Raw genomic sequence first — 19,246 nt, 5'->3', positions numbered from 1 at the left:
AGTTCGAAACTACCAGCTGTTCTGCAGGAGAAAGATGAGGCTTTCTGCTCCCATAAAGATTTACAGCCTCGGAAACCCTGTACAGGGTCGCTATGGGTCAGAACCGACTCCACGGCACACAACAACAACAACAATCTGCCAATTAGAGGACAAAATTACTGGGTCCCTGTAGAAAGCCTTTACTCCAGTCTTCATGTAACTGAATCCTGAGAGTGCTTATGTTTGCTTCAGTGGTATCTGAAGCATTTTCACTAGAAGAATTTGGATTCATGTCTCACCTGGTGGCAGTAGTGGTTATGTGTTGTGGAATCAGTTCCGACACGTAGAGACCCTGTATGGAGTCCTGGTGTGGCGCTGTGGGTTAATGCGCTGGACTACAACGTCGGTTTGAACCTTACGGTCGGTCGACACTTCAAGCTCAGCAGTTGTCTCTTGGAAACCCTATACAGCATCACTATGGGCCGGAACTGACTCATCTGCACTTAACAACATAGGGTTTCTGAGGTGGTCAGTGTCTACCCTAAAAATCCTTTATGACTTGACCTCCTCATGGGTAGCAGTTCAGCTCCTAATTACTAAGCTACCAGTGTTCCTTCGCTTCTCACTTCCCTACCCTGATCCAGTTGTGAGGATTTGGTGTGGAGGCCATTTCTGTGAATTTAAGTGGAAATCCCTCCTGTTTCTTCAGCATATGAAGTGGCCACTGCCTTGATTCTTAGAAGAATTTATTTTGTACTACCAAATACATTTTGGTAGTACGAAATTTGGTGGGGCAAAACAGAGAATACTCATACTGTAAAATTACTCAAGTCATTGTTGGTGAGATTTCTATTTTGTTTTACATTGGCAGTTATAAAAAAAAAATAACTCAGTATATTTGTAATGCTTTGATGTCTGTATTTGGTTCTTGGATATTTTAAGTTACACAATACAGAACTACAATCTTGTCTCCATTTTTATGATCAAATTTGGTAGTTAATGGAGTTATATGGTACCAAATGCTGTAAATGTAAATTTAATCTTTTTACAAAAAAAAAACTTTTTCTGATTTGGCATTTCTTTATTAATTGCTGATTTTCCTGGTGTGTTTTTCCTGCCCTTCTCATATATTCTCTTTTGACTGTTCATTGAAATTTTATTAAATCTCACAGGACTTTATTGGGACTATAAGATTCCAAAACTAATGAGACATATTAATCTAAATAGGTGACTTGAATTAATTTCGTATCCTAAGAAAGAAGTCAAATGAATGTCAAAAAGCAGTGTACAATTAGAATGATTCACTTTCTGCTATTCTTTATTGGTTCACTAGAATGAACCACAACATTAATTACATACATCTACATGTATGTTGTAGAATCCTGGTGTGGATAAGCACTGAACTGCAAGTCGATTTCAGCTGCAAGGTCAGCAGTTCAAACTCATCAGCCACTGATTGGAAACCCCTCTACAGGGTTGCTTTGAGTCGAAATCAACTCAACAGCACTCAATAACAACCGCATATATATGTTATTGTTATGTGCCTTCATTTTGGTTCTGAGTCATAGTAACACTGCATAAGATTTCCAAGGAGCAGCTGGTAGGCTTGAACTACTGAACTTATGATTAGTGATCCAGTGAGTATCCTGCATTGCCAGACCAGGACTCCAAGAACACACTCCCACACCCCACATGCACACACACACACACACACGTTTTAGTGATAAATACCCCAGAGCATGTTTACTTTTGGTCTCCCAGTTGGGGGTGGGGAATTGTACAACATAGCATGACACACTTACACATACTCTTTGGTATTTCTTATACCCTCAGCTTCAGTTGTTTCTTTTATTTTTTTAATGTTAATGTGACACCGCCTTCTTAGAGGCTACAAATTTCTCTTCATTTCTTTTTATTTTGTTTCTCCTTGCCCCCCAAATCTCCTTAATCTCAATCAGTGGGAATTTGATGATACTACCGATCATGTGAGTAGCTCTTGATTGTTTGACCCAAACCGGATGACATATGCTTGTGTTTTCTGATCCTCTTCGTTCACTTATTTGTGATACAATATCCCAGTTTGCTCGGATGCATGAACTAACCAAATATTTAAAAATGATCTTCACTATGTGACACATTTTTTTTTTTTTTGCTTGTTGTTTTGAGAAAGTGGCATGGTGTCGTTGATTACTTAAGGAATGGCAAGGGCTTGTGCTTTTTTTTTTTTTTTTTTTGATGGCTGTTACTAACTCTGTCTTGTGACACAGTTATAGGGGTCTGCTTAAAGTGGATGTGTCACAGACTGGAGATACCATTTGTTTGATGTGGGTGCTCATGAATCCTAATCCATCCAGGTTTTACATATTCAGTGCAGAATAGAACATCATTCTGCCCCTAATTCAATCTGATTAGACATGGCAGTTCATCAGACACCTGTGAAGACTTGAGTGAAATTGAATGGGTCATGTCTAGAAGCAGAGAGTAGCTCAGTGGGGGAAGAATGGGAAGATAAACTTCCCAAGGATACTTACAATATACATGCCCCTGGAACACAGGTGGGAAGTAAATGGTAAAGATGCATTTAGGAGATAGGAAGATAGACTTCTTTAAACTTTGGGAATGAATGCTATTCCTCCCCAGCCCCCCAGACTAGAGAGGAGCACAGCAGATCTTTAACTAGTGTTAAACCTCAGGAACTGCCTACAGTCAGCAGGCAGGGGCAAGAGGTGAAACAGAGGTGACAGAGGAAACAAGGGGAATGAGGCACTGAAGCCAAGACATCAGACATGCCACCACACAGAGGATACTGAAAGCTCCAAGATTGTGTACTCACTGATGAAAGCAGGGAATGGAGCCTAAGACTTGATCTGATAAGGCTGGTAGAGCTGGACCCAACAAAGATTATACCCCAGTAGATTACTTAACCAATGAAAACTGTGTTACTTATGTCATCCTAAGTAAGAAGTGCACAGGGATGATCCCATGTGGTGGCCTCCAGTTTTATAATGAGAGACTAAGACTCAAAGTGGGTATACTCCTTGCAACATTGTTGAGTGACAGATTGTACCTTGCTTGTTTTCCCTCCTGTCTTATGGCATGTTTGAGGGGCCTTAGAAGGAATGATGTTGGAATTTACCCATGGTAATAATTGGAATGGCCCATGTGTCTAACCATAGTTTACAAAGCCACTCATGGTATTTGTTGTCTCTATTTGTTGTCAGTGAAACCATTCCAAATTGCTGAAAAGAAATTCTCTCTCCTAAATGTAATCCTTTCCTCTGGGAGAAAGAATAGTCCTTTGGCTCTTCAGGATAGTATTTGAAATGCTTGAATTTCCACATCAGTGATATTACTATTATTTTGAGAAAAGTATATTGTCAGGGGTGATGACATTTGGGATCAGATTCAACAGTGGAGTTCCATGGTGCCCATTACAACCCTGCACAGAAGAGCCCTGTACTTCACCAATCTGAGTTTCTCCTTTAGCACTCACATGTATTCAATTGTCCTCTGGTTTGGAAGACAATGGCATGATATATTTTCTTCCATGTGTCCATGTTCTATTTATTAGAAACATTGTTATAACAAAAATCAGCAAGGACTTTGCATTGCTCTGTGTGTGTGTAACTATAAAGACAATGCCTAGAACAGTTTAACAACCAGGACCCTAAAGAATCCTACAACCTAGAGTTTGAAGAACTAGTTCAAGGATCTTCTGTTCTTCAAACCATCTCAATTAGGGTCTGTCCTAATAGAAAACCAAGAGTTTGTACATTTCAAGTTTTTTAATTAGTTGACTATGTGTCAGTGATATGCTAGAACCCACGTCCCATTATACCCCTTTGTTTAACAACCAGCTCTATAAACTACAAGAAAATTTTTCTAGAGGTGTCATGATTTTAGTTCTTAACCTCTGTAGTTAACAAGTAATAGGTACCAGAGTTCTAGGAAATGTCTCTAAGTATCGAGGTACAACAGGTATTTGGCAAAATACATACACAGTGATCGATGAGACTACAGGGAAATCTGTCTCATTGCCAGCCTGTTCGCCAGCAAATGCAGGGAGAGAACTTCTGCCTTAGAATTCTAACAGGACATTTCTAAAGGGCTCACTTGCTCTAAGCGTTCACCTGATTTACCTCCTTTAGCGCCCCCAAGGACTCTAGAAAGTCTTATTATGATTAAAACTTTCTGGAGTAAAACTGAGGCAGAGAGGAATAAGGGCTCTTGCTTTGGATGACCAAGCAAAGCCAGTTTAAAATCAAGAATTCTCTAAGTCTGGCTCCAGATTTCCATTTTCACCACTACCCCTAAGATGGCTGACGAGCTCACTTAGGTGTCAGTCTGCAGACGGATCATCTGTTGCATGAGCTCCAGACAGCAGCAAGTCTCCAGCTTGGCATGGCTGCCAGGAGTGTTTAAGCATGCGAACGTGCGCAGAATGGACGTGATGTTACTTCCCTCCGGAGGACACCCATGAGTCTTTTCAGTCCATGTCATTTCATTGTGTCATTGCAGGACATGATCATTTCTGGGCTCCAGCCTGAAACATCCTACTCCCTCACTGTGACAGCCTACACCACCAAAGGAGATGGCGCACGCAGCAAGCCCAAGCTGGTGTCCACCACTGGGGCAGGTAACCACGAACTATGCCTTTGTGTTCTGAATGTGTATCGGGCGAACATACTAATTTGCCAAATGGTACGGGTGGGTTTCCTGTCTTTATTATTATTGGGTCAACACCACTGACTGTGGAATAGGTTTCTCTCTGAAGCAGTGATCCTGGATTTTATAAAAGGGCTTCCATCAAGATTTTCGTTTTGTAGTAACAGAATTCAGGAGGAAGAAAATCAAGTATATTCTTCACCCAAATGATTCAGTTGAGTCCTGGTGTGGCGCTGTGGGCTAATGTGTCAGACTGCAAGGTCGTTTGAACTTCAAGGTCGGTCGGTGGTTCAAGCTCACCAGCTGCTCCTTGGCAACACCATACCGGGTTGCTATATAGGTCAGAACCAACTTAACGGCACTTAACAACAACAACAAATGATTCAATTAGTCTTTCAGGCAATGTTTTAGGAGCTCTGGTATCGTAGTGGTTATGAATCGGGCTGCTAACCTCAAGGTCAACAGTTCGAAACTACCAGCTGTTCCATGGGAGAAAGATGAGGTGTTTTGCTCCCATAAAGATTTACAGTCTCGGAAACCCTGTGCAGGGTCACTATGAGTCAGAACTGACTCCACGGTACTTAACAACAACAACAAGGAGCTCTGGTAGCTTAGTGGTTACGAACTGTGCTGGTTAATCTCATGGTTAGCAGTTCAAAACTACCAGCTGTTCCACGGGAGAAAGACGTGACTTTCTGCTCCCGTAAAGATTTACAGCCTCGGAAACCCTGTACAGGGGTCTCTATGAGTCAGAACTGACTCCACAGCACATAACAACAACAGCTGTGTCAGGCAACTGAGAAAAGTTCTTTGTCATTATTTTCTGGCCAGAGCACAGAGAGAAAACAAGAGGGCTGATACACTAAGAACCAGTTACCAGCGAGTCAACTCCAACGCATGGTGACCACGTGTGTGTCAGAGTAGAATGATGCTCCAGAGCAGTTTCAGTGACAGAGGTTTCTTCTGAGGAGCCTCTGAGGGGACTCAAGCCTCCTACCTTTCAGTTCACTGCCAAGCACAGTAGCCACTGGCTGCATCCAGGGTGTCCAGTGCACCAGTACATATAGAATGAAATGTCAAGGAGTGGTGAAAAGTTGAGAGTGAAGTTATAGCGGTAGAAGGGTTAGGCAGCCCCCAGGAGCTGTTTGGGGAAGGACACTTGAGTTGAGACTTGAATGTCGTGAGAGATCAGTCCCGTAAAAGTCTGGAGACAGAGTGGTCAGCAGACACCTTCCACCTTTCCCATCAGCAAACCCATAAGAAGAACAACAACCACTTAGAGTTGGATTGGTAATTAGGTTTTAGATTGAGTCATATTGCCCCCTGCAGTAGGCATTCTAAATAATCCAAATTGCAAGAAGGATGGGGATCGTCAAGGCAGTTCTGACTCATGTGGCCCCATGTGTACAGACCAGAACTGCTCCATAGCCCTTTCATGGCTGCAACCTTTAGGGATCCGGTTGCCAGGCTTGGCCCCTGAGGCACCTCTGAATGGGTTTGAAGAGTGAACCCTTCACCATTGGTGCCAACCAGGGCCTCCTGAGAAAGCCAGAGCGCTACAGAATATGAAATTGCTCATTGCTAAAGGCCAAAGCTGATTCCGAATCCTTTCTCATTGCCTTGGTGGGGGCGCCTGAGGAACAGCCAGCCTGTGAGGAGCCCTGACATTGTAAAACCGATAAATTAAGAAATAATGACAAAAGGAAGCTCCCCCAATCCCTTTCTCTAGCAGTCTTCCAGGGAACATTTAAAGTATGATTTGATTTCCTCCTCGTAGATCACTTGTCCCACCACGTTTTAGGAACACACCTCTATGTCAATGCAGAAAGCAAAGAACAGCTGTCCTGCTGAGTGCTCTCCTGGGTACCAGGCTCACAGCCAGATTTGTCTAAATGTCATAAGATTTGCCTCCCTCACATCCCGCCACCTGGAACTGCCTCAAGCAGGAGATTCACAGATGGCACACTCCTTCAAGGAAGTCTTCTGGGCAGTTTTTCTTTCGCTTTTTTAACAATACCAAAGTATCAGACTGGTTTACTGTCCTGCATGGGAGATGGATGACTCCAGGGAACTAGACTGTGGGCCACAAAGTCATTAGTTCAAACCCACCAACTGCTCCTCAGAAACCCTATATAGGGGCACTGTGAGTTGGGACCAACTCGAGGACGCTTAGCAACAACATAGGATATCCATATCCAGTTGGGTAGTAGGGTTATAGTGACCATTTAGCTATGGACTGGTTTTACTGGAACAAGGACAACCAAGGGTTGTAAGCCCCTGAAATTGATTCCTAATATGCAGAAAGTGTATTTACTTTACCCATGTTTATTTAAAAACAAACAAACAAAAGGTTGCTCGGTAGTAGATTCCCACTAATGGTGACCCCCATATGTGTCCGAGTAGAACCATGCTCCAGGGAGTTTTACAGGCCGGTGACCTTTCAGAAGCCGATCACCAGACCTTTATTCTGAGATGCCTCTGGGTGAGTTTGAGCCACCTAACTTTGAGTTAATAGTTTAGTGCTTAGCCATTTGCACTCATCCAGGACCCCTACCCACATTATGGTGGGTTGGTAGTTATGTGCCGTGGAGTCGGTTCCGACTCATAGCGACCCTGTATAGGGTTTCCAAGGCTGTAAATATTTATGTGAGCAGAAAGCCTCATCTTTCTCCCACAGAGCAGCTGGTAGTTTCAAACTGCTGACCTTGAGGATTGCAGCCCAATACATAACCACTACGCTGCTCCCCACATTATACCTCTGTGTTAATATGACTGAGCTGAATACATGAGACTCCTAACCCTGTTGGACGGAAGCTGGGGTCCATGTAAGGAGGAGGAGAATGTAGAGGAGGAAAACTTAGAGGATTTTGTCTATAGTAGTAGCGTGTACACTAGTACATCGCTTTCTAGTCTCCATAAACCAAACCCAGTAATTTTGACTCCTAGCGACCCTATAGGACACAGAAGAACTCTCCTCTAGGGTTGCCAAGGCCATAAGTCTTTGTAAAAACAGACTACCACATCTTTCTCCCTAGGAGAGGCTTGTGGGTTTGAACTGCTGATCTTTTTGTTAACAGCTGAGTGCTTAACCACGGCACTGCAGGGGCGCCTTTAATCACCATCCAGAGAAGTCTATCAGATTGTGTGTATTATTCATATCTAACTTCCTTTGGGAGTATGCATTCACCATTTCAGATCCATTTTAATCAACTGAGCCTTGGGTATTGAGGTAGTAAAGGCATCAAATTTAGATGCCTGCGTACTTATTTCTTGAGACCTCCCCACTGAGCAGAGGTGGGAGGTGAAAGAATCCAGATGTATAATTTCCTTAAGAGAAATGCTCTAATTTTCCCTTGCTGCCAACCTACCAGCCAAAAAGCATTCCCTAGTCAAGGTTTATTCCCTCGCAGTCAGTGAACATATTCATTCATTTTGTTTTGTATCCTATTACCAAAAAGATCCTCATATGTTGCTATGACTGTAAAGGATTGTTGAGTTTATCTCACAGATGTGAGTGCCTAATAACCCCAATTACACGAGTATTTAGTTCCCATTCCCATGGAGGAATCAGTATTTCTTATGGAAGTTTCTTCTCATAGTAGAATTCCTGACTGTGTGTATTTGTAAGACAGCATTCTTAGAGCTAGTCATTGATCATGTTTTTGAAACCAGAGTTCAGGTTCTACCTGAAACAATCCACTTGGAATTCATGTTACCTGAATGATGCTTTGTAAGAAAATGTTGGCATTTAATGTTTCAGTGATTGTGAGGTTTTTGTCATTTCTGTGTTAAGACTCCCATCATTCTACATCATAGCAATTGGTCTAGTGCCAGAGGCCTTGAGATTTAAGGAAACTCAGCAAATTCCTTAATTTGATTCCGTCTGTGTGTCTGTTTATATTTGGATTTCTGTACTGTGCTGAGCAGCTGTCTTTAAGGATTACCGGAAAGGTAACCATTGCATGGAGCTTTTGGATATAGTGGTGGTGGTGACTCATAGCAAGCCTGCTCAGGGTGTCCAAGGCTCTTGATGTTTACGGGAGCAGAACAGCATGGCTGATAGCTCAAAATCCACTTCACTCCCAGGGCTCCATTCTGGAAACAGTTGGTTTGGGCTAATCACTTGTGATCGCTACTGCATAGATACAGGTCTAAATTGAGACTAAGATTCAAGCCATTGGGACTACCATAGTTGATCTCCAGTAATTGCTGTTGCCAAGATGTGGGGGAGGGTGGTAGCACATATATCCCATTTCTAAAGTCCCCAAAGTCTTATCAGAGGACAGACTGTAATAAGGGAATGTTGTTGTAGTTAACTTCCGTTGAGTCAGTTCCAAGCTATTGCAATCCTGTATAAGGAGTGGCTGGTAAGCTTGAACCACCGATGTTGTGGTTCAGACAACTTTGTGCTCCAGAGCATTAAAACACACCAGGACTCCAGTAAGGGAATAAGAAGCATGAAAACGTCAAGAGGAGAAAAGAGTTGGCATTTCATGACTTAAAGTGTAGTTACCTTTTTTAATCTGGAGCTGAGTCTGTATGCATCCTTCAGGATATTCGTGAAGACAGGAGAGAGATGGTCTTCAGGTCCCCTCCAGTAATTATGGAAGGCTCCTCATCTGGCCACCCCCTGGAGTCAGCAGAACCTTGGGCCCCACTGTCGGGATGACTTTCAAAAGTGTTCCACACAGTAACCCTAAGACATTGAGAATACCGAATTCCATGCTGTGCATGGCACCATGTACCTCATCTCTTCATTTCCCCAACTAGAGATCTCATTTATTAGAGGTCATGGACCCTGCTGTCTCCACACTGATTTTCTTGCCCAACTGCCTTTGTTCTAATCTATAATATAGTTAGTTGGTAAATGTTTCTTACATCAAGAGTTTCTGGAAGCTAGAAAAGACCTGTTTCATTGCAAAATAGGTGACATTTTGGAGGACATTTTTTACCATATATATGCAGTGATGTAGAATTCGCCTCATCCTTTTTTTTTACGTTTTCATTCTCTGTGTTACCACCTGCATGAATACAAGTACTCTAGAACCTTTAGTCAAGGTAATAGTCTACATCTATTTTCAGATACTCTTAGAAGGTTTAATGTCCTTTCATGTTGCCAATGATGATGGGAGTTTTCCCTCTAGCTGTCTTGAGCATTTAATTCTGTTCTGAATCCTGTGCTTGAGCTTCTCGGGTTTTCCAGATTGGCTGTCTGGTAGATTTCAGACCCAGAGAGGCACTTCTGCCGGGGAAATGAGGACCGGTGGAGGCCTGTACGTGGACAGTAGACTGGGCCACTCCTGGCACAGCAGTGGACACCAGTAGATATGAACTGATGCTCACTCTTCTAGAGCGCTCATTTTATGTCATGACCCAAGTCCATGAGCCTTTATGGCCCAGAAAAGAAATCACATGCCAACATCAGAAAACAAAGGTGATCATCCTGTTGAAACTTTATCTGGCACGGAAAAGGGCACAGTTCTCAAAATCTGGCTTGGTTTGTGTATGTATGTATGTTTGTGAGAATTCATAAGTCTGTTGCATTTCTCCAACATTCTATCATAGCAATATTAACAAAATAGAATAGATATTATCAAAGTAACTATAAAGGCTGACAAATATTGTTAAAATGCAATCTATATCTATGGCTTATATAAGTAAAATTTTTAAAATGTGTCCTTTTCCTTAACCTAACATACATCTCCACAAAAGGATCATGTAGTTATACTTTTAGGCAGTGCCTTGGAGGAAGACTTTCAGAATATTTGGACAGAATGTGTTGTCCTTGGTGAACGCATTGCTGCCTGAGAGTTCTACATGTCTTCAGTACTTTTAAGTGGGTTTCTTGTACTGAAAGATGTGTTGTCTGCTGAAAGCAAACATTCACCATGGACTTTTCATCCTGAACACTGCCACTGACATTTTTAATGGGGATATCACTTAAATAAGGAGCTCTGGTAGCATAGTGGATACGAATCGGGCTGCTAACATCAGGGTCAGCAGTTTGAAACTACCAGCTGTTCCATGGGAGAAAGATGAGGCTTTCTGCTCCAGTGAAGATTTACAGCCTCAGAAACCCTGCACAGGGTCGCTATGAGTTGGAACCAACTCCACGGCACATAACAACAACAATCACTTAAATGTTTTCCATTCATAAAGGATATTTTAGAATGTCTGCCAGTGTCTGCCTTAAAGAGAGATTTTCGAATAAAGATAATGAAAACAAGTGGGAGAAAAGTCAAGTGCTCTCCCATTCATGAATGGGTTATGCTCCAAGAATTGGTTGGTTGGTTGCTAAGACCTCAGAATGAATATTCTAGGAGAAAACACGGTACACAGAGGTTAGGCAGCTGGGCAAGCCTTCTACGCACCTGTTTACCACTGCCATTATAAACATCAAGAACATTGTTCCCATATATCATGGATTAACTGTGAATCTTACCTGCACGTGAAACAAGTGAAACCATTTATCTGTTGGTTAAGACAAGAGATACGTCTTACCCCTTGGGTCTCCACTTTCTGAAATACAAAGATGAATATGTTCACTAAATCCTCTGTAGGATAATAGTCTCTGTGTGTTGTCTCATCATCTTTCTTTTCCTTTATCTACATGCCCATGATGCTGTCTTTTATTGATAGTCACCCATTAATGCAAGCTGTCCTTCCATTTTTCCTATCATGTGGATCCTTTCACTCAGCTAGATTCATTTGGGTTCTGGTGACGCTTCTTGTCTTCCCCTACCTAATCCCTTTCTACAGAAAGACCTGACTCTGTTCTGTACCAGTTCTGTGCTCTATGGGTTCCAGACACTGTAGCTCCCCATTATTTAAAAGAGGCAGATGAAAGAAGACTCTGAATAAGCAGATTAGAACTCTTCACGGGTATATTGAACATGATGTTGTTGTTATTAAGTGCCATCGAGTCGATTCCAACCCATAGCCATCTGTATAGGGTTTCCGAGGAGTGGCTGGTGAACTTGAACTGTTGACCTTGCGATTCAGACTGACTTTGCAGCCCAGCACATTAAGCCGCAGTGACACACAGATATTATATACCTTTAAATAAATTAATTCAGTAGTCATCAAAGACAGCCCCTGTCAACACAAAGCTCAATATTCTGCTGATTCATAATTACTACTAGTGTTAATAGACTGCAAAGCATCGTGCTAAGACCTTTACATGCCATTTCCTCACTTAGTATTCACAACAGTAATATAAGTAGGACTTTACATAAGCCCCATTTAACAGATGAAGAACTTGAGGAGGGCGAGTGTGTGGATGTAAAGCTTAGGCAAAGGTACAGATTAGATGCCTAGTAAGTCTAAACCATGTTATCTTGTACAGTTTTTTTTTTTAATATGGAGTAACTTACCAGTATAGCTAAATACCAAAGCTATGGATTGAGGCAGACCTACAACTTTCACACTCATTAGGTAGTTGACCTTGGACAGTTTTCTGTATCTCTGGACCTCATTTTCCTGTGATCTAAAATGGAGCTATGATGATAATAGCTAATCAGACCGTGGAGTGAGGAACATAAATCAAATGAGATAGGAGTTGTAATGATCTGAGACTAGCGCCCGGTTTATGAAATGTACAAAAGCCACACATATATGTTGTCATTATCATTCTTCCTTTGTAATTGTGGTTCAGTGCCCTCGACTAGGTTCCGACACATAGCCACCCTGTATAGGGTTTCCAAGCAATCAACACATATTTGTTGTAATTATTATTCTTTGTTATTGTGGCTAAGTGCCCTTGACTAGGTTCCGACTCCTAGGGACCCTGGATAGGGTTTCTGATAAATCAACAAATATGTGTTGTAATTGCCATTCTTACCACGTGTATGGAACTGACTCATCTTTACTCAGATTCATTTTTCTGTGTGTTGAGCCTTTATGTGTGAAGCTTTAAGTGTGACGTGGTTACATACTACCATTGTAAGATTCCTATTTTGTATCAGTTTTCATAGTCTAATGAAGCATTGGAGGTATAGTGATAGAAATCCTGACGTTCACATGGGCGATCGGGGTTGATTTTTAGCCGGTACATCTCACATAAAACCAGCACTCATCTGTCAGGGAAGGTTTCCATCTTACTAAGGAGCTCTGGAGGAGCTCTGGTAGCGTAGTGGTTACGAATCAGGCTGTGAACCTTAAGGTCAGCAGTCTGAAACTACCAGCTGTTCCGCAGGAGAAAGATGAGTTTTTCTGCTCCCGTAAAGATTTATAGCCTCGGAAACCCTGTATAGGGTTGCTATGAGTCAGAACCGACTCCATGGCACGTAACAACAACAAATGATGCTAAACAGGGTTCAGCAGAACTTCAGCATAAGAAAGGCCTGGATATGTACTTCCAAAGTTCAGCCAATGAAAAACTTATGACTCACAATGGTCTGATCCTAGGGATGACACCGAACCAGACAGAGGTTGGCTTTCTTGAGCATGGGGTCACCATGAATTGGGGGCAGACTCAACACCAGCTAAGAACAACATCAGATTCCAATATCTCAGTCTCCTTTTTAACAGAATAAGTGAGAGACCGTATTTCCAGGCAGAAACACATGGGGTTGCCGTGAATCTAAATTACTGATTAGTAGCAACTGGTTTGAGTTTTTTTGCTTTTGCTTTGTGTGTTGGTTACGTAGACCAAGGTTCAGGGTTTATCTGTTTGTTTTTTCTGAATAAATGCAAGTTTCGTCAGCAATGGCGGCACTGTGAACATTTGTACTCATCAGCCTGACTGCTCCCTCCTATGTGCCCCAGTTCCAGGGAAACCCCGGCTTGTGATCAGCCACACTCAGATGAATACGGCCCTCATTCAGTGGCACCCGCCTGTTGACACCTTTGGACCCCTCCAGGGCTACCGTCTCAAATTTGGCCGCAAGGATCTAGAGCTGCTCACGACTCTTGAGTTCTCTGAGAAAGAAGATCATTTCACAGCTACGGATATCCACAAGGGCACCTCCTACATATTCAGGCTCTCCGCCAGAAACAGAGTGGGCTTCGGGGAAGAGATGGTGAAGGAGATTTCCATTCCTGAAGACGTCCCAGCTGGATTCCCTCAGAACCTCCACTCCGATGGCACCACTTCTACCTCCGTCCAGTTATCTTGGCAGCCACCAGTCCTGGCAGAGAGAAACGGCATTATCACCAAGTATACAGTTCTCTATAGGGATATCAACATCCCACTTCTTCCAATGGAGCAGCTGATTGTCCCAGCTGACACCACTCTGACACTCAGTGGCTTAAAACCAGATACCACATACGATGTAAAAGTACGTGCTCACACGAGCAAAGGGCCCGGGCCATATAGTCCCAGTGTCCAGTTCAGGACACTACCCGTGGATCAAGGTAGGATTTGTCTGCTTCTGGCCTTCCTCCTTTAAAGGAATGTCGGTCTTTGGAAATCAGTATATTGAAGCTATAAAATAACTGATCGACCCATTCCTATTGCTAGGTTCAGCCCAAGTGGAAAGGTAATGTATGTAAACCCTAATACATTTTGGATGCCTTAGGTCTCAGTTATAGAAAGCCCAGCAAGTCTGGCTGACAGCACCCAAAAGTCTTCAGGTAAGGCAAGCACAAAGTAGTTGACTGGATTGGAGGGAAAGGAGAGATCTTTCTGAAAATGTGGTATTTAAAATGAATGCTCTGAACAGGTAGGCGAACACACTGCTTTCTCTGGTCAACGTAGACAGCGGCTAGCGTAAATCCTGTGATCCGTGGTGAAAATGGACAGGTCGTACATCTTTAGAAATAGTTTCAATACACTGTTTTTCCTTTTCCAGCAGTGTTTGCAAAAAATTTTCATGTCAAAGCAGTAATGAAGACTTCAGTGTTGCTGTCTTGGGAGATTCCAGAGAATTATAATTCGGCCATGCCTTTCAAAGTACGTGGTTGTCTAGTTTGTAAGATATGGGTAAAAGCGGATGGGGTAGTTCACCTGGGTAGGTCATCGGCTAGTCTTACAGACCGCTTTGATTGGGCCACTCACTATGAGCTGTTCTCATTAGTAGCTTTCACGTCAGAGATTGAGTTTGGTGCCATGTGACCTACCCACTCTAATGAAGGGTGGGGGAGGGGTGGTCAACTCAAGGCTGGTGTTACTCACAGGTCCCTCTTATACTTCCAGCTTGGTGGTGGGGATGCTTATGGGCCATGGAGTCAATTCCGACTCATAGCGACACTGCATAGGGTTTCCGAGGCTATAAATCATTACTGGAGAAGAAAGCCTCATCTTTCTCCCACAGAACTGCTGGTAGTTTCGAACTGCTGACCTTGAGAGTAGCAGCCCGATTCGTAACCACTATGCTACCAGAGCTCCTATTTTCCAGCTTACACCACCTCAATCTAAGCAAGTACTTGTGTTTATCCAGTAGAAAAGGACATTTACAGACTTCCTACATATTTATAACACACTATTCCTTAGAGTGAACTTCTGCTTGGCGCTGTAAGATCAGCACTGGACTACATACCACAAGGTTGGCAGTTCAAACCCATCAGCTGCTCCTCAGATACTTTATATAGGGTTGCTATGAGTTATATTTGACTTGACGGCACTTAACAACAACATTCCTTAGTGTATTTGAATTTATTATCTTGGCCTGAATTCTTTGCACATTTTAAGGTCTGGTTTGCCATTAAGAAATGTTACCAAGCAGAGCAAAGTTATGAAATGAGTAGAGAAATATTTTTAAATGCAAAAATATATTTAGGGACAGGCTTGGAAACCTTTGTGAAGGGGAAAATATAGTGATGGGAGTAATATTTTGAAAACCTGGATCATGTTTGCATAAATTCCATTAAGATCGCATATAACTGATGGCCACATATTGTAAAATAAGCATACATTTCTTTGTTATGCATTTAGATAGACTTGGGATTATTTGTAGACAAACTACCAGGAAAATTGAAGCCGTCTCTAAAATTATGACACTAATGGGTTTTAGAGATCACTATCTCATAGATAGTTTCTCTTTAGCAAGTGCACATTGGTTTGGAAAAGATGTTTTGCTTTGTGGATAATCAAACCTCACTGATTGGTTGGATTTCTCTAGATTCTTTATGACGATGGGAAAATGGTGGAAGAGGTCGATGGCCGAGCCACACAGAAGTTAATTGTCAACTTGAAGCCAGAGAAATCATATTCTTTTGTGCTGACAAATCGCGGGAACAGTGCTGGTGGGCTTCAGCACAGGGTCACTGCAAAGACCGCCCCGGATGTACTACGTACCAAGCCTGCCTTCATTGGGAAGACCAACTTGGATGGCATGATCACTGTGCAACTGCCAGAAGTCCCTGCAAATGAGAATATAAAGTAAGTTGATGAAGAATAGAATTGCTGATAAGTCAAAAAGAAAGTTACAGCTCAGTGCGTTGTTGTTGTTGTATTAAAGTACCATCGAGGTCCCACCTCAGAGCAACCCTGTACAGGGTTTCCAAGGAGCTGCTGGTGAATTTGAACTGCAGACCTTGTGGTTCACAGTCCAGTGCTTATCTTTATAGCACCATACCAGGAGTCCTCAGTACGGTGATTATAAAATTGTAGACTTCTTCTTATACATAGAATGAAAGACTCTTCCACGTACATCCACCCACCTTTCGTTGTTCATGTTCTGTTGCATGGTTATTTTGTATACGTTATAACACACAGTCTCATTCATTGAGCCCCTGAGTGTTTTCTTTGTGCCAGGAATGATGTGGTTGAGAAGATAGGCACATAAAGCATGGTATTCACTATGAAGGAGTTTACATCCTAGTATATGGAATAGAGCGATGATTTGAGTAACTAATATTTGGTAAAATGTATTATAATTGTGAGGAAGTCTGACAAAGTATTATAGGTTTAAAAGTTTTCAGAAATTAGATAAACCAAAGCGTTACACTACAATTTTTTTCCTTTGTGCATTGAAAGATAGAAGAAATTTCAACTATCAAAAGTTGGCAATCGCATTGGAACACAACATGGGATTTAGAAAATGCAAGGGTTGTGGATTTGTATGGAACACAACATAAAGACCAATGGGCCTGTCGATCAAGTAGAACATGGCGCTGGTTGATAGTAGAGCCTTTGGAAGTTAAACACGTAGTCATTAAAATGCATTAAGTACCAGAATACTGTGGTGGACCCCAAGGAATCGAAAGAGGAAGATGTCTGTTTCAATGCACATAGAATAGGGGATAGACAGAAGTAAACAGCTGGAATAAATAAATGGGAATGGTAGAGTTATGCTAACCTGGAATAGGATAGGCGTTTTAGAAGCGAATCACGAAGGATCAGTAGACATACAAAGAATCATAGGGTGAAGCTTCTGTGCAGGGGAGCTATATGCAAAGGTCCAGTATGTGAGAGGAGTCTATGAGAGCCAAGTCCTGTTCAGTAGTTGGAACTCTGAACTTACAGCCATGGAAATCCATCAGAGTTCTCTGTGCAGGAGAACAGTACAATGCTGTTTGTATAATACCCAACTGTTCCTTTGTACCATTTCAGAACTTACTAACAAGACAGACACTTGTGTAGTATGGTTGGATTAAGACTAGATATACCTCTTCTCTATTCTCCTACTCTACATCATTAAGGTTAGATGAAACTTGCTGTGAAAGGTCTGAAGATCAAGCACAGGCATTTATACATGATTCATGAATCCGTGGGGCTGTGGGCAAAGCTGGTGACTAGATTGGAGCAGTTCTTCAGGAAGATGGCCCCAGTGCTAGATGAAATGAAATAGATAGCCTCAGAGAAAGCTGTTGGGAGTCATCATATTATGTACTGTAGGCAAATAGCAGGATTCTGAAGTCAGATGGTGATGATGGAAGCAGGGTGTGGAGGTCAACATGAGATACAGTCGAGTAGAGCAGCAGCATCTGGAAGCTATGCTCATGAAGGGATCCTGGCCAAGGGACATGGTATAGATGCTTCTAAGGGCTGAGGTTGTATAAAAAAAGGGTGAAGATGATGAGTTTAATTAAGGATATATTTTACACTAGATGTCAGTGAAATATGCAACTGACAATACCTGACGAGAAAATAGGGTAAGTATATGAGCTAATGAATGCCATCCACCTTGGCTACCACTGAGTCTGGGATAGTAAGGTAGCAAAGGTACAGCCCTTTCTGTAGGAGACCTGAGGTAGTAAAAATTGTTGTTAGATACCATCGAGTCAGTACTGACTCATAGCGACCCTATGCACAACAGAACAAAACTCTGCCCGATCCTAGGCCAAAACCTCACAACTGTTTCCACACTTGAGCCCATTGATGCTGCCACCTGGCCAATCCATCTTACTGGGGGTCTTCCTCATTTTCTCTGACCCTCCACCTTAACCAAACATGATATCCTTCTCCAGCGGCCGCTCCCTCCTGATAATATGTCCGAAGTATGAGAGACGAAGTTTGGCCATCCTGGCCTCCAAGGAGCACTCTGGCTGCACTTCTTCCAACACAGATCTGTTGGTTTTTTTGGCAGTCCATGGCCCTTTCAATATTCTCCTCCAACACCATAATTCAAAAGTAATAAAAATAGATACAGCATAAATGCAATGGGGTGACTGCTGAGAAGTACTGTGGAAACATAAATGCCAAGTTTTAGCCTAATTTGAATATCAGGGGAAGTATTCTGATGAAGTGAATCGGAGTCTTGAAGGATGAGAAATATTGAGAAAAGGAGACAAAATTGTAAATGATGGAAGAACAGAGGGGAAAAAAAATGTATTTGGTGCCATCCAGTTGAATCTGACTCATGGTGACCCTTGTTCAATAGAAGGAAACGCTGCTTGTCCCCTCTCCTGTGGGTTAATGGTAAGCTCGCTGTCAGTGATTCAAACTCAGCTGCTCCGTGGAAGACAGACGAGGCTGGCTGCTCCTGTAAAGATTTCGCTTCTCAGAAACCCTCGATAGGGCCACCGTGAGTCAGAATGGACTCAATGGCTTTGAGCTTGCTTTTTGGTGTGTGGAATTTCTAGAAGACAGTTGAAAGATTCATATAATTGAGTAGATATTGCCGTATTTAGTATTGATTTAATTTTCTGTGTGGAAAAGTAGGGGAGTTCCTCACAGGAAAGACTCACTTTCTCATAAAATATCCCTACGGGCCCTAGAGGCGCTGCCACAGTGGTTCTGGGGTGCTTCCAGTTTCTGTTTGAAGCAACTGAGGGCCAGAATGCCATTCAGATAATCTAGTGATTCTACAGGTCATCAGAAGCAAGTTGTGGTACCAGGGAAACATCAGTGACTTTTCAGAGCAGGACTGGACTCTGGGTGGCAATAAAAAAATGTAGTATACAAATTATACTTAAGAGAAGAAGATACTACAAGATATTGAATATAAATTAAGTTCATTGCCTTAATTTTCTGTTTACGGAAAAGGAGAATGAAGAATAAGAGGATTTTGTTTTTGAAGTTTTAAATGCCTTTGTTGTGTTGGTGGTTGTTAAGTGTCATCAAGTCAGTTCCAACTGTGCGGAGTTTCTGAGGCTATAAACCATTGCAAAGCAAAGCTGCATGTTTCTCCTGCAGAGCAGCTTGTGGGCTTGAACCGCTGACCTTGTGGTTAGCAATTCAATGCTTATCCTACAAAGCCACCATGCTCCTTTTTTTTTT

The 19,246-nt window shown here is 42.3% G+C and overlaps 1 protein-coding gene across 5 annotated transcripts in view; it reads left to right on the top strand.

Annotated features, from left to right (window-relative positions):
* LOC102812524 (receptor-type tyrosine-protein phosphatase delta-like) overlaps positions 1–19,246 on the top strand; it is a 560,069-nt gene that overhangs the window by 325,608 nt on the left and 215,215 nt on the right. For 4 of the 5 annotated variants that reach the window (XM_006863766.1, XM_006863767.1, XM_006863765.1 and 1 more), the window contains 2 exons: positions 14,439–14,536; positions 15,705–15,964. In XM_006863766.1, coding sequence (XP_006863828.1) covers positions 14,439–14,536; positions 15,705–15,964 — 358 coding nt within the window. Of the gene's footprint in view, positions 1–14,435; positions 14,537–15,704; positions 15,965–19,246 lie in introns of all 5 variants that reach the window. The other variant, XM_006863768.1, reaches the window with a different exon arrangement.

This window comes from Chrysochloris asiatica, unplaced genomic scaffold (genome assembly GCF_000296735.1).
Source record: "Chrysochloris asiatica unplaced genomic scaffold, ChrAsi1.0 scaffold00056, whole genome shotgun sequence".
NCBI classification, from domain to species: Eukaryota; Metazoa; Chordata; class Mammalia; order Afrosoricida; family Chrysochloridae; genus Chrysochloris; species Chrysochloris asiatica.
This window is presented reverse-complemented; position numbering and strand designations above follow the sequence as displayed.